The 14,134-nt window shown below is 44.3% G+C and overlaps 1 protein-coding gene across 2 annotated transcripts in view; it reads right to left on the bottom strand.

The window, feature by feature from the left end:
* The window catches only part of ACSL5 (acyl-CoA synthetase long chain family member 5), a 114,340-nt gene that overhangs the window by 87,616 nt on the left and 12,590 nt on the right, over positions 1-14,134 (bottom strand). For both annotated transcript variants that reach the window (XM_033942336.1, XM_033942335.1), the window contains exons 3-5: positions 6,058-6,166; positions 700-764; positions 499-600 (exon numbers count right to left, since the gene is read on the bottom strand). In XM_033942336.1, the coding sequence (XP_033798227.1) occupies positions 499-600; positions 700-764; positions 6,058-6,166 (276 nt within the window). The remainder of the gene's footprint in view (positions 1-498; positions 601-699; positions 765-6,057; positions 6,167-14,134) is intronic.

Here is a 14,134-nt window from a genome sequence, read left to right as displayed (position 1 = left end):
TCCAAGAAGGCCACATGCTCTGTTTTCACTAGGCAAAACCCTCAAACTTTAATGGAAAAACCAAAAATATAAGTAAATAGCAAACTGCGAATCTCAGAATCAGAATTATAATGATTATAGCACTGGGATTCACAGTTTGCTATTTACTGGGAAGGGGTATAGCACGGACCTCATGGACCTGACGGACCTCACGGATCTAAACCCGCACGTCCTTAAAAATCTGAGGTCCATGCCGCTTGTAGTTAGTTTCTGGCTCTGACAGACCTTGGCGACAATTTAGCTCTGACGGATCCGTCTCAGCATAGGGAGGGAAAAGTATTAGGATCCGTCAGCGCTAAAATGTCACCGAGGTCTGTCAGAGCGAGAAAGCTAACTACAAGTGGCACGGACCTCAGATTTTTAAGGACGTGCGGGTTTAGATCCACCAGGTCCGTGAGGTCCGTGTTTTACCCCTTCCCCTATTTACTTATATTTCTGTTTTTACTAGGACCAACTTACCTCTGGTCTATTCTGAGCAAAGATGCCCACAAACTGATTGGGCGAGGGTTGACATCCCACGTGTATAAGCCCCGAGCCCAGTAACTCGGCTCTGTCCGACACCTGCAAAGAGAAAAAGCACAGGTTTCATTTCTCTGCTGCCTGAAACGTGGGAAGTGAGACTGAAGAGTAGGAAGGTTTTTTATTTCTAGAAATGCACACCTGTTTGTAGCTCAGCCACCGGTAAGGTTCATTTGGTTTCCTGTAGCCCAGACACGGTCCATTATCTTATAGAAAGATGAAAGAACAAATAGAATTTAGGTTGGAAAAGTTAATAAAATGATGCTTAAATGCTATTCAAATGTGTTCCAGCTGTACATTAATACTTGGGGAAATGACATCTTCCCCCTAATTATATATATGATATGTGTGCGCAAATATTTATTAACTGCCCTTTTCATGAAGAGATTTACTCTTAGTGGTTTCAATACAGTGCTCCCCCGCTCATTCGCAGTCGGCGGTTCGCGGTCCTGGTCGTTCGCGGTATTTTCCAACCACTGGGCAGGAGAGGGCAGCCGGAGCGCCAGCGAGTGAAAGAAATCACTCGCTGTGTGCTCCGACCGCCTCTTCCTGTACTAAAGTCGGGCCTTACCAATCAGGAGCTGCGTGTCAAAGCACGCCTAATATATTCCAGTCAGTAAACTGAAAATAAAATGCCTCTTCTACCGTTCAGGAGGTTTTAAAAATCTAATCATATTGATCGTTTTTCTGCTTTCTTCTTGTCTGCCTTGTAACTCTTTTTCCAGGTTCTCCTCATCATTTTGCTTATCTTCCTGTTCCTCCTGTCTTTGTTACTTATTTCCTTAATTTGTCTCTGACTTATATTTTTCTCTTTCATCTCATTTTCTCTTCTGTGCCGCTATAACTGTCTGTCCCTTTCCTGCCCACCTCTTCATTTCTTTCTGTCTCTGCATCTCTATCTCTTTTTCTTGCTGTCCTTCATCTTTTCACCTCTCTCATTCCTTAAAAGTTCTCCCTCACCCAATACTGTCACTGTGTGTCACATCTATTTCCCCAACTCAACCCTTTGTCTCGCTATCACTAGGTAACATTCTCCCCTTTTGACTCTACCCAATCATTCTCCCCTGCCTTTTCTCCCTACCTCCCTTCCCACCTCCCCAGCTCCCTTCCCCGATCCCATCCACTTTGGTTAACTCCTTCTATTTAAAGAACAATCTTCTCTCTAGGTTTGCGGGGATGGGGCAGTGACAGGGACCGAGCTCGTGGGGTCAGGTCGGGGATTGAGCTTGCGGAGACGGGACGGTGATGGGGACAAATTTTTTTCCCCATGTCATTCTCTACTCAGAACCACAGGCAATTTGATTGCATAACAAGCCAGTTAGCGCAGATAACTGGGCACTGATTTTACTAACGGGCAACCCGATTGTAGGCAGCCAGTCAGGACACACGTTTTTAGAAAAAACTTGGGCCAGGAAGGATGCCTCCACTGTAGGCGTTTGTCACAGGTCTAGGTGGGCGTGGTTTCACCCGGAAGTGGCCTTGGTTGAGTTTAAGCTTCTCTATGCATCTCCCTAGAGCCGCGATAGATGCCTGAAATGTAGACCTATAAAATGCTGGCCTACATTTCAATCGGAAAAGTAGACGCGGCCGGCTAAGCTGATCGGGGTACGGGAATCCCCAATCAGCTGAGCGCGTAGGACTCCCTTACACCACAGCTTCAGGGAGTCCTGCCTACTCAGCCGATAGGAGGGAAAATACCCCTGCTGTGATCAGCTGAGCTGGCTGCGGCACAGAACTCCTTATGACACCCCTCCCCCAACATCCACAATCGGCAGGATCATGGATGTGGGGGTGTAGGGAGGTGTTAGGCAGGAGGAAGTGAGCATCCCTTCTGCTGATTGTGGATGAGGTGGGGTGGTGGTGTCAAGAATGTTAGGCAAGAGGCAGTGGGCATCCCTCCTGTTGATCGCAGATGTTGTTGGGGGGGGGGGGGTATCAGGGGTTCCTCTGCCACAACCGGCTCAGGGGTATTTTCCCCCCAATCAAATGAGCCAGCAGGACTCCCCAAAGCCACAGTTTCGGGGAGCCATTCTGGCTCAACTGATTGGGGATTCCTGTGCTGTGATCAGCTAAGAGCAAGGGATCCCTCGGCAAAGATAGGTGGATGAGCTTCCTATCTTTGCGAACAGGCAGGTGTGATTCTCTAACTGGCGCCAGTTGAAATGAGGTGGGGGTGGTAAGGTGTCTGTTCTTTAAGATAGACGTGATTCTGCATAGGAAGCTGGTGCGTGATTCACAGCTACTTCTTAGGCATCCTATACACAATCAGGCCCTATATGCACATCTTTTAGTCATGTGGTGTCATGCCCTTATACTGACTAGACTTTGTCTAGACTAAGGTGGAGAATTCATCGAGGGACACTAACTCCATTATCACGCAACAATGGTTATAGTGAACGTTAAATGCTAAGACACCCATTATATTTCTATGGGTGTGTTAGAGTTTAGCGTATGTTAATCAGCACATGCTAACAGAGTTAACGCTCTTTGATGAATTTTCCCCTAAATCCTAGATGAATTTTCCCCTAAATCCTAGATTATTGTGCTGTAATCAGAGACGTGGAAGAAGATGTAAGCGATCTACCTGAACCAGAAATGGTTTTCAAGGGTGATGATGCGGAGGAACTGAAAGAAATCTCGGTGAATCTGGAAGATGTACTAAGCCAAATCGACAAGTTGAAAAGTGATAAATCACCTGGACCAGATGGTATACATCCCAGGGTACTAAAAGAACTCAAAAATGAAATTGCTGACCTGCTGTTAGTGATCTATAACTTGTTGCTAAAATCATCTGTAGTACCTGAAGATTGGAGGGTGGCCAATGTTACGCCGATTTTTAAAAAGGGCTCCATGGGAGATCCGGAAAATTACAGACCGGTAAGCCTCACTTCGGTTCTGGGCAAAATGGTAGAAATGATTATAAAAAATAAAACCGTGGAACACATAGACAAACATGATTTAATGAGACAGAGTCAGAATGGGTTCAGCCGAGGGAGATCTTGCCTCACAAATTTGCTTGACTTCTTTGAAGGTGTGTTTAACATGTGGATAAAGGTGAGCCGGTTGATATAGTGTATCTAGATTTTCAGAAAGATTTTGATAAAGTTCCTCATGAGAGGCTCCTGAGAAAATTAAAGAGTCATGGGATAGGAGGCAAAGTTCAGTTGTGGATTAGGAATTGGCTATCAGATAGAATACAGAGGTAGGGTTAAATGGTCATTTTTCTCAATGGAGGAGAGTAAACAGTGGAGTGCCACAGGGGTCTGTAATGGGACAGGTGCTATTTAACTTATTTATAAATGATCTGGAAATTGGAATGACAAGTGAGGTGATTAATTTTGCAGATGACACTAAACTATTCAAAGTTCTTAAAACACATGCGGATTGTGAAAAATTGCAGGCGGACCTTAGGAAATTGGAAGACTGAGAGTTCAAGTGGCAGATGAAATTAAAAAAATATATATTTTATTAAGTTTCAAAATATTTAACAGTGCAATGTATAGATTAATAAACAAATAATAAAGCATGAAATCACATACAACTTACAAGTATCCATATACAATCATTTTATACCACCCACCTACCAATAAATAATCATCATAAATAATAAACATTTTAACCCACCCTCCCACCCTGGATGTGCATAGAACTATCCAACTTAAAGACCAAAAATATCTATCCTGATGTAATATAAAATGTCAACGGGCCCCAAACCAATTTAAATACACTACTATGCCCTAATAAATCCGCATTTATTTTCTCATTCCTGTATGTGGAGCATAAATTTGCCCACCAAAAAGAGAAGATAAGGCGATCATAATTCTTCCAATTATGTGTTATCATCTGCATTGCCATCCGAGTCATAATTATGAAAAGACGACATTTATAACGATCTACGGGGGTTTAATATGTAATAATGGACCACATATGACTATCTCATATGTTAACGGAAATGATGACTCAAGTATTGCATTAATCTGTCCCCATATCGACTTCCAAAAACTGAGTATCAACGGACAATAGAACAACAGATGATCCAATGTCCCTATGTCTAGATGACAGTGCCAGCATCTATTGGACTTAGAACTGTCTAGCTTTTGTAACTTAACAGGGGTTCAAAACAATCTACGTAACAAGAAAACCCATGTTTGTCTCATAGATGCCATCGAGACGCAGAAATATACTGCTTTATCTCAATGCTCCAAATGTCTCTAAGACCAGACTTTGGCTTTTTATTTAAGAAAACATATATTAATTTATACCACCTGACAGCCTGATGTCCTAGAAAATCTGTTTGGAAGCAAAGGATCTGTAAACTATAATGACTTTGAACCCCTTCTGAATGGCTTGCTTCAACTGCAGCCATCTATAATTTTGAGATTTTGCAATACCAAACGTTTGTTGCAGTTGTGAAAAATCCAGCATTTTCCCATCCAACAAAACATCATCTAATGTACGTATACCTGCCTTCATCCATTCCTTCCAAAAGATTCCAGACTGTCCAATTTGAATCTTGGAGTTCAACCATAAGGCTTGATAGGTGGATTTCTCTACTGGCAGATGAAATTTAATGTGGACAAATGCAAAGTGATGCACATTGGAAAGAATAAATTGAATTACAGTTACTGGATGCTAGGGTCCACCTTGGGGGTTAGCGCTCAAGAAAAGGATCTGGGTATCATTGTGGACAATACAATGAAACCTTCCGCCCCCAATGTGCCCCCAAAAAAACAAACAGGATGCTGGGAATTATGAAAAAAGGGATGGTTAACAAGACTAAGAATGTAATAATGCCCCCGTATCGCTCCATGGTGCGACCTCATCTGAAGTATTGCATTCAATTCTGGTCTCCTTATCTCAAGAAAGATATAGTGACGCTAGAAAAGGTTCAAAGAAGAGCGACCAAGATGGGATGGAACTCCTCTCGTAGGAGGAAAGACTAAAATGGTTAGGGCTCTTCAGCACGGAAAAGAGACGGCTGAGGGGAGATATGATTGAAGTCTATAAAATCCTAAATGGAGTAGAACGGGTACAAGTGGATCCATTTTTCACTCCATTAAAAATTACAAAGACCAGCAAACACTCGATGAAGTTACAGGGAAATACTCTTAAAACCAATAGGAGGAAATATATTTTCACTCAGAGAATAGTTAAGCTCTGCAACACGTTGCCAGAGGATGTGGTAAGAGGGGATAGTGTAGCTGGTTTTAAGAAAGGTTTGGCCAAGTTCCTGGAGGAAAAGTCCATAGTCTGTTATTGAGAAAGTCTTTGGGGGAAGTCACTGCTTGCCCTGGATTGGTAGTATGGAATGTTGCTACTCTTTGGGTTTTGGCCAGATACTAGGGACCTGGATTGGCCACCGTGAGAACGGGCTACTGGACTTGATGGACCATTGGTCTGACCCAGTAAGGCTATTCTTATATTCTTATCTAGGGCTTCAAGTCTGTTTCTTTTAATTTTAGCTTTTCCCGAGCACAAGCAGATTAGGATCCAGCTCACCTGATACCCGGAGGCCTCTTTGGAAGACTTCATACAACGTCCTGGCATCTTCGTAATAATAAGCCATTAATTTGTCATTTTTCAGTAATGCAGATCTCCGAGCTCCGTCCTAAACGCAAAGCATAAACACAAGCGTAGAACAAAGATGTAGTTTCTGCTTTTCAAAGCAAATCCAGGTATAAAAAGAAATAGAAAAAAATACCTCCAATTTAATTAAATATAAATCTTCTATTCATTCCGGTGAAATCTTATGGTAGCCTGATTCAAGTGTAACCCTATTTTAAATACCGTATTTCCAAATTCCTTTACTATGAACATTCAAGTATCAATTTTGTTGCACTTTAGGGATGTGCTTTCATTTGAAATAAAATGGGAAATTTAAAAAAAAAAAAAAGTTTTGTTTCATTTCAATTCATATTGAAAACAAAATGATAATGAATAAAACTTCATTTGTTTCTTTTTCGAAAGTGCCTAATCCCTTCACCCTCCCCCCCCAAAAAAAACCCCCAATATCACTTTTGAAAATTTCAAAATGGCATCAATCGTGGATCTGTTAGGAATGACTGAGGAGGCAGCAGCCTATACGTGGCAGCCTCGGCCAGACCCTCCAGATCTGAGGCCCTCGCCATTGCCTTGCCAAGTGTAACAATCCCCACCCACCCAAACCCCGTCCTGGGTAGGGTTGCCAGACATCTGGATTTCCCCGGACAGGTGTTCCTTTTGAGGACATGTCCGAGGGGTCCGGATGGCTTTTCAAATCCCGGCGCTTTTTTTCCGGGTCTTGAAAAGCTTCTCGCCATAATCACGTCGGGAAGGGGAATCCGTGCATGCATGGATGCAACACAGTGATGTCATTGCGTTGTAGCCACGCATGTATGGATGCCGTCTGGGGGCGGGGCTGGGGGGCGGGACAGAGGCAGAACTGGGCGGTCCTGGGGTCATGGCCATGGGTCCGGATTTTCCTGAAGGAAAATCTGGTAACCCTAGTCCTGGGCCTTATCAGGAGACCTTGATTAGTGGTGGAGTGGGAGTGCTGCCCACTCGCTCCTCCTCATGTCCCCTTCACCTCAAACCACTGCATACTTTAAGACCACATTGTATAAGAACATAAGAACTGCCGCTGCTGGGTCAGACCAGTAGTCCATCGTGCCCAACAGTCTGCTCACGCGGCGGCCCTTAGGTCAAAGTCCAGTGCCCTAACTGAGTCTAGCCTTACCTGTGTATGTTCTACATAGTTACATAGTAACATAGTAGATGACGGCAGATAAAGACCCGAATGGTCCATCCAGTCTGCCCAACCTGATTCAATTTAAATGTTTTAAATTTTTTCTTCTTAGCTATTTCTGGGCAAGAATCCAAAGCTTTACCCTGTACTGTGCTTGGGTTCCTACTGCCGAAATCTCCGTCAAAGCCCTCTCCAGCCCATCCTCCACCAAACGGCCATATACAGACACAGACCATGCAAGGCTGCCCAGTACTGACCTTAGTTCAATATTTAATATTATTTTCTGATTCTAGATCCTCTGTGTTCATCCCACGCTTCTTTGAACTCAGTCACAGTTTTACTCTCCACCACCTCTCTCGGGAGCGCATTCCAGGCATCCACCACTCTCTCCGTAAAGTAGAACTTCCTAACATTGCTCTTGAATCTACCACCCCTCAAGCTCAAATTATGTCCTCTGGCTTTACCATTTTCCTTTCTCTGGAAAAGATTTTGTTCTACGTTAATACCCTTCAAGTATTTGAACGTCTGAATCATATCTCCCCTGTCTCTCCTTTCCTCTAGAGTATACATATTCAGGGCTTCCAGTCTCTCCTCATACGTCTTCTGGCGCAAGCCTCCTATCATTTTCGTCACCCTCCTCTGGACCGCCTCAAGTCTTCTTACGTCTTTCGCCAGATACGGTCTCCAAAACTGAACACAATACTCCAAGTGGGGCCTTACCAATGACCTGTACAGGGGCATCAACACCTTCTTCCTTCTACTGACTACGCCTCTCTTTATACAGCCCAGCATCCTTCTGGCAGCAGCCACTGCCTTGTCACACTGTTTTTTCGCCTTTAGATCTTCGGACACTATCATCCCAAGGTTCTGGTTCAGCAGGAACTTGTCTAACTTTGTCTTGAATCCCTGGAGGGTGTTTTCCCCTATAACAGCCTCCGGAAGAGCGTTCCAGTTTTCTACCACTCTCTGGGTGAAGAAGAACTTCCTACTTTTTGAATTCACCACCTCACCATCCCTGTCATCACCCACCCTCTTCACAGCTCTTACAGTTTTTTACTCTCATTCAACCTTCTCCATCTAGTCTGACTGCATCGCCATCATCGCGCCTCGCCATACTCTTCTGCTGATCTTTTTGTTCTCTGCTGGGGGCAACAATCCCAATCCTGGCCCTCCTAATCATGTCTCGCCCTACTCATGCAGCTCACACTACAGTGTCTCCATCCTTATTTTCTGTTCCTCCCCTTTCCCCTTCTCTACCTTTATCATGGAATGCCTGCTCTTTCTCCAACAAGCTCGCTTACGTCCACGACCTCTTTTTCTCTCATTCTTTCCACCTACTTGCACTGAGGCTTGACTTGCCCTGTGTCGTGGTGGTTACCTTTTCTCCCATATGCCTCGCCCAATTGGTCGCGGAAGAGGGGTTTGGCTGTTACTCTCACCTTCCTGTAGATTTCAACCTCTTCTCCCACCTCAGTCTCACTGCCTCTCTTCCTTCGAAGTCCACTCCATCAGTCTATTCGCTCTTCTACCTGTCCGACTAGCAGTCATTTATTGACCCCCTGACAAATCCCTATCTTCCTTTCTCGCTGACTTTGACTCCTATTTCTCCGTCTTTCTCAAACCTTCAACTTCTTTCCTCATTCTTGGTGATCTTAACATTCATGTTAATGACCCCTCTGACTCCTATGCCTCAAAGTTTCTTGCTCTAATATCCTCATTCAATCTTCAGCAATACTCTACTCTATCCTGCCAACTTTGTGTATTTCAAATTCCTGCCGACTTCTTTCCAGTCTACTCTTTCACTTGCAAAGCAAGACTACTACACCCACTTGACTAACTCTCTTGGATCTAACTCTCGCCATCTCTTTGCCACCCTCAACTCTTTTTTTTTCTTTCAAGTTTATTAGGTTTTTATATACCACCTATTAAGGTTATCTAAGCGGTTTTACAATCAGGTACTCAAGCATTTTCCCTATCTGTACCGGTGGGCTCACAATCTATCTAGTGTACCTTGGGCTATGGAGGGCTGAGTGACTTTCCCAGAGTCACAAGAGTAGCACGGGGCTTGAACCCACAACTCCAGGGTGCTGAGACTGTAGATCTAATCACTGCCCCACATACTCCTCTTCTAAAGTTCCCTCACCTCCAAACCCCACCCCGTTCGCTTTCTCCCCAAATTATAGCTCAGCATTTCCACAACAAGGTTCACAAGATTAACTTGGAGTACTCAACAAAATCACCTCTACCTCTCCTTCCTCTGGCCTGCTCGGCCAACCCTCCATTAACCCCTGCTGCTTTTTTTTTGCTTCTCTACAATCACTGAAGAGGAAACCACACCTTTTTCTTTCCTCCTCCAAACTCGCTACTTGTTCCTTTGATCTCATCACCACCCATCTAGTTATCACCATTTCTCCTACTGTCATCCTTTCTATCTGCCATATCCTCAACCTATCACTCTCCACTGCAATTGTGCCCGTTGCCTTCAAAATGCAGTAGTTACACTGCTCCTCAAAAAACCCTTGCTGGACCCTATCTGCCCCTCCAACAATCACTCTGTCCCCCTCTTTCCTTTCCTATCCAAGCTAATTGAATGTGCCATTCACCGCCATTGTCTTGATACTGTAGATCACCGCCTGCTCACTGATACGCTGTCCTCGCTTGGGTTTCAGGGCTCTGTGATCTCATGGATTTCTTCTTATCTTTCCCATCACACTTTTAGCATTTGTTCTAGTGGAACCTCCTCCACAACCATCCTACTATTAATCAGTGTTCCTTAGGGCTTTGTCCTGGGACTTTTTCTTTTCTCCATCTATACTTCTTTCCTTGGTGCTCTAATCTTCTTCCATGCCTTTCAGTACCCTCTCTATGCTGGCAACTCACAGATCTACCATTGTACACCTGAAATTTATACAGGAACCCAGGCCCAAATCTCAGCCTGCCTGTCTGACATTGCAACCTAGATGTCTCACCACCATCTAAACACACCTTGTCTCTTCCTCCATTCTCTATTTCTGTAGATAATGCTGTCATAAGAACATAAGAATTGCCATATTGGGACAGACCAAAGGTCCATCAAGCCTATTTCCAACAGTAGCCAACCCAAGTCTCAAGTACCAGGCAGAAACCCAAAGAGTAGCAACATTCCAGAGCTGAGATTGTGATGTCATAATGCCTCATTCCACCAATGCCTAAGGGCCAAACTCAGTGATGTCACAGTGGCTTGATTATACTATACTTGGCTCACTTAAAAACACAAGGGTTGCTATTACTGGGACAAACTACAGGTGCATAAAGCCCAGTATCCTATTTCCATCAATGACCAACCCAGCTCCCAATTACCTAGCCAGATCCCAAGAGTAAAACAGATTTTATGCTGCTTATCCTAGGAATAAGCAGTGGATTTCCCCAAACCATCTCAATAATGACCTATGTTCTGTTTTAAGATTTTATCCAAACCTTTTTTAAACCCCGCTAAGCTAACTGATTTCACCACATTCTCCAGCAACGAATTCCAGAGTTTAGTTACACATTGTGTGAAGAAATATTTTCTCCGGTCTGTTTAAAATCTACTACTTAGTAGCTTCAGTGCATGTCCCCTAGTCCTAGTATTTTTTGGAAAGAATGAACAAGCGATTCACATCTACTCTTTCCACTTCACTCGTATCAGCCCCTGAGCTGTCAAGCTAAAGAGCCCTAGCTGTTTTAGCCTTTCCTCATAGGGAGCTCATCCCATCCCTTTTTTCATTTCTGTCACCCTTTTCTGTACCTTTTCTAATTCTGCAATGTCTTTTTTGAGATATGGTGACCAGAACTGCACACAGTATTCAAGGTGCCGCCGTACTATAGAGCAATACAAGGGCATAATAACCTTTTCATCTTTGTTTTCCATTCTTTTCCTGATAATTCCTAACATTCTATTTGCTTTCTTAGCAGCCGCCGCACATTGAGCTGAGGGTTTCAACGTATCTTCAACGATGACCCCTAGATCCTTCTCCTGGGCAGTGATTCCTAACACAGAACCCAGCATCACTTAGCTATAGTTCGGGTTCCTCTTTCCCGCATGCATCACTTTGCACTTGCTCACATTAAACGTCATCTGCCATTTTGACGCCCAGTCTTCCAGTCTCACAAGGTCCTCTAGCAATTTTTCACAATCCTCTTGCAATTTAACAACTTTGAACAACTTTGTGTCATCAGCAAATTTAATTATCTCACTAGTTATTACCCTCTTTAGTTCATTGATAAATATGTTACAAAGCAGCGATCCCATCACAGACCCCTGAGGAAACCCACTATTTACCCTTCTCCACCGAGAATATTGACCATTTAAACCTACTTTCTGTTTTCTGTCTTTCAACCAGTTCTCAGTTCATAAAAGGACATTAGCTCCTATCCCATGACTTTCTAATTTCTTCAGAAGTCTTTCGTGAGGTACTTTGTCAAATGCCTTTTGAAAATCCAAACACAGTATTCCCCCGGTCGTTCGCGGTCGGCGGTTCACGGTCCCGGTCATTCACGGTATTTTTTGACTGCAAACCTCCGACAAGGAGAGGGCAGCGGGAGAGGCAGGAGAGCAGCCGGAGCGCAGCTCCTGATTGGAATAGGCCCGACTTAGTGCAGGAAGAGGCGGGCGGAGCGTACCGCCAGTGATTTCCTGCACTCGCGGCGCTCCGGCTGCTCTCCCGCTGCCCTCTTCAGGCTCCCCCATGAAAAACCGTATTCGCGGGGTTTTTTGAGATTTGCGGGGGTTCCTGGAACGGAACCCTCACGAATATCGGGGAAGCACTGCACACAATATCAGCCGGTTCACCTTTAGCCACGTGTTTTGACTTTTGCAGCTGCACCTTTAAGGGCTCCTTTTACTAAGCTGCGATAGCGTTTCTAGCGCGCGCAGAATTTTAGCGCGTTCTAAGCCCGCGCTACGTGGCTAGAACTAACACCAGCTCAATGTTGACATTAGCGTCTAGTGCACGCGGAAATTTAGCAAGCGCAAAACCACTATCGCAGCTTAGTAAAAGGAGCCCTAAGTTTCTTTTTTACCATTTCCCTCATGTTATCATAGGCTCCTGTTTTCAAGTTAAGTGCTTTTGGACTGGGTTTCTTGTGCAAATATCCCAGGGATTATATCATATCTGAATATGTTATGATCACTGTTATCGAGCAGCCCCAGCACCATGACCTGCCTTACCATATCCTGTGCTCCACGAAGAACGAGATCTAGAATTGCTTCACCTCTTGTTGGTTCCTGAACCAGCTGCTCAAGGAATTTTATCTCCCTAGCATGCCCTGATGATACACGTGTTTATTCATAAGAACATAAGAACTGCCGCTGCTGGGTCAGACCAGTGGTCCATTGTGCCCAGCAGTCTGCTCCCGCGGCAGCCCTTAGGTAAAGGACCAGAGCCCTAAATGAGTCCAGCCTCACCTGCGTACGTCCCAGTTTAGCAGGAACTTTTCCAGCTTAGTCTTGCAGGGTGTTTTCCCCTATGACAGACTCCGGAAGAGCTTTCCAGTTTTCTACCACTCTCTGGGTAAAGAAGAACTTCCTTATGTTTGTACGGAATCTATCCCCTTTTAACTTTAGAGCCTCTCATTCTCCCTACCTTGGAGAGGGTAAACAACCTGTCTTTATCTGCTAAGTCTATTCCCTTCAGTATTTTGAATATTTTGATTATGTCCCCTCTCAGTCTCCTCTTTTCAGGAGAAGAGGCCCAGTTTCTCCAATCTCTCACTGTACGGCAAATCCTCCAGCCCCTTAACCATTTTAGTCGCTCTTCTCTGGACCTTCAAAGAAGTCAAGCAAATTGGTGAGGCAAGACGTCCCTTAGCTGAACCCATGCATGATATCTTTTAAAGATACCTTGTCCCAAACCACGCTCTTTTGAGTGACTATCATCCTTCTTGCCTTGTCAGCTTGCAAACTTGGGGGTCATCTTTGACTCGTCTCTCTGCTTCTCTTCATATATCCAACAGACCATCAAAACCTGCTTCATTCTCTATCTACAACATCGCTAAAATCCAACCTTTCCTTTCTGAGCACACAACTAAGACATTCATCCACACTCTCATCACATCTTGCCTAGATACTACAACTTGTTTCTCACAGGTCTTCTGCTAAACCATCTCTCTCCCTTTCAGTTTGTTCAGAATGCTGTTGCATATTCCTTCCGCCAGTGTCGTTATGCTCACATGACCCCTCACCTCAAATCACATCATTGGCTCCCTGACCGCTTTCGCATACAGTTCAAACTCTTCTTATTGGCCTACAAGTGTATTCACTCTGCAGCCCCCTCAATATGTCTCCTCTCTTGTCTCTGCGTATACTCATCTCTGGGGACTACGTTCATTGGGTAAGTCTCTCTTGGCTGTACTCTTCTCTCCTGCCAACTCCTGACTCCATCCATTCTACTTTGCTGGTTGGATTTCAGCGATGTTGTAGAGAAAGAAACAACAGGTTTTAGTGGTCTGTTGGATATGTGAAGAGAAGCAGAGAGAGGCCTAGAACAAAATGACTGACTTTGTATGTCAGGCTCTGTCTCTGGCAGTATTCAAATCCACGCTAAAAGCCTACTTTCTTGAAGCTGTCTTTAAGTCTTAATTCCAACCTACTTGTAAAGCACCCTTATCCGTTGGTCATTCCCTCTATGATCCTCTATCCCGCCTTATCATTCTCTCTGTAATTCCCTATCTGAGCAGCATATATAGATTCACCGTTTGTCTGTCATAATTAGATTGTAAGCTCCTTTGAGCAGGGACTGTCTCTTGTGTGTTTAATGTACAGCGCTGCGTGCCTCTAGTAACACTACAGAATGATAAGTAGTAGGAGTGGTAGGATGTAATAACTGGAAGTCT

This window comes from Geotrypetes seraphini, chromosome 4 (genome assembly GCF_902459505.1).
Source record: "Geotrypetes seraphini chromosome 4, aGeoSer1.1, whole genome shotgun sequence".
Taxonomy (NCBI): Eukaryota; Metazoa; Chordata; class Amphibia; order Gymnophiona; family Dermophiidae; genus Geotrypetes; species Geotrypetes seraphini.
The sequence above is the reverse complement of the archived record's forward strand: the minus strand, read 5'-3'. Positions and strand labels throughout refer to the sequence as shown.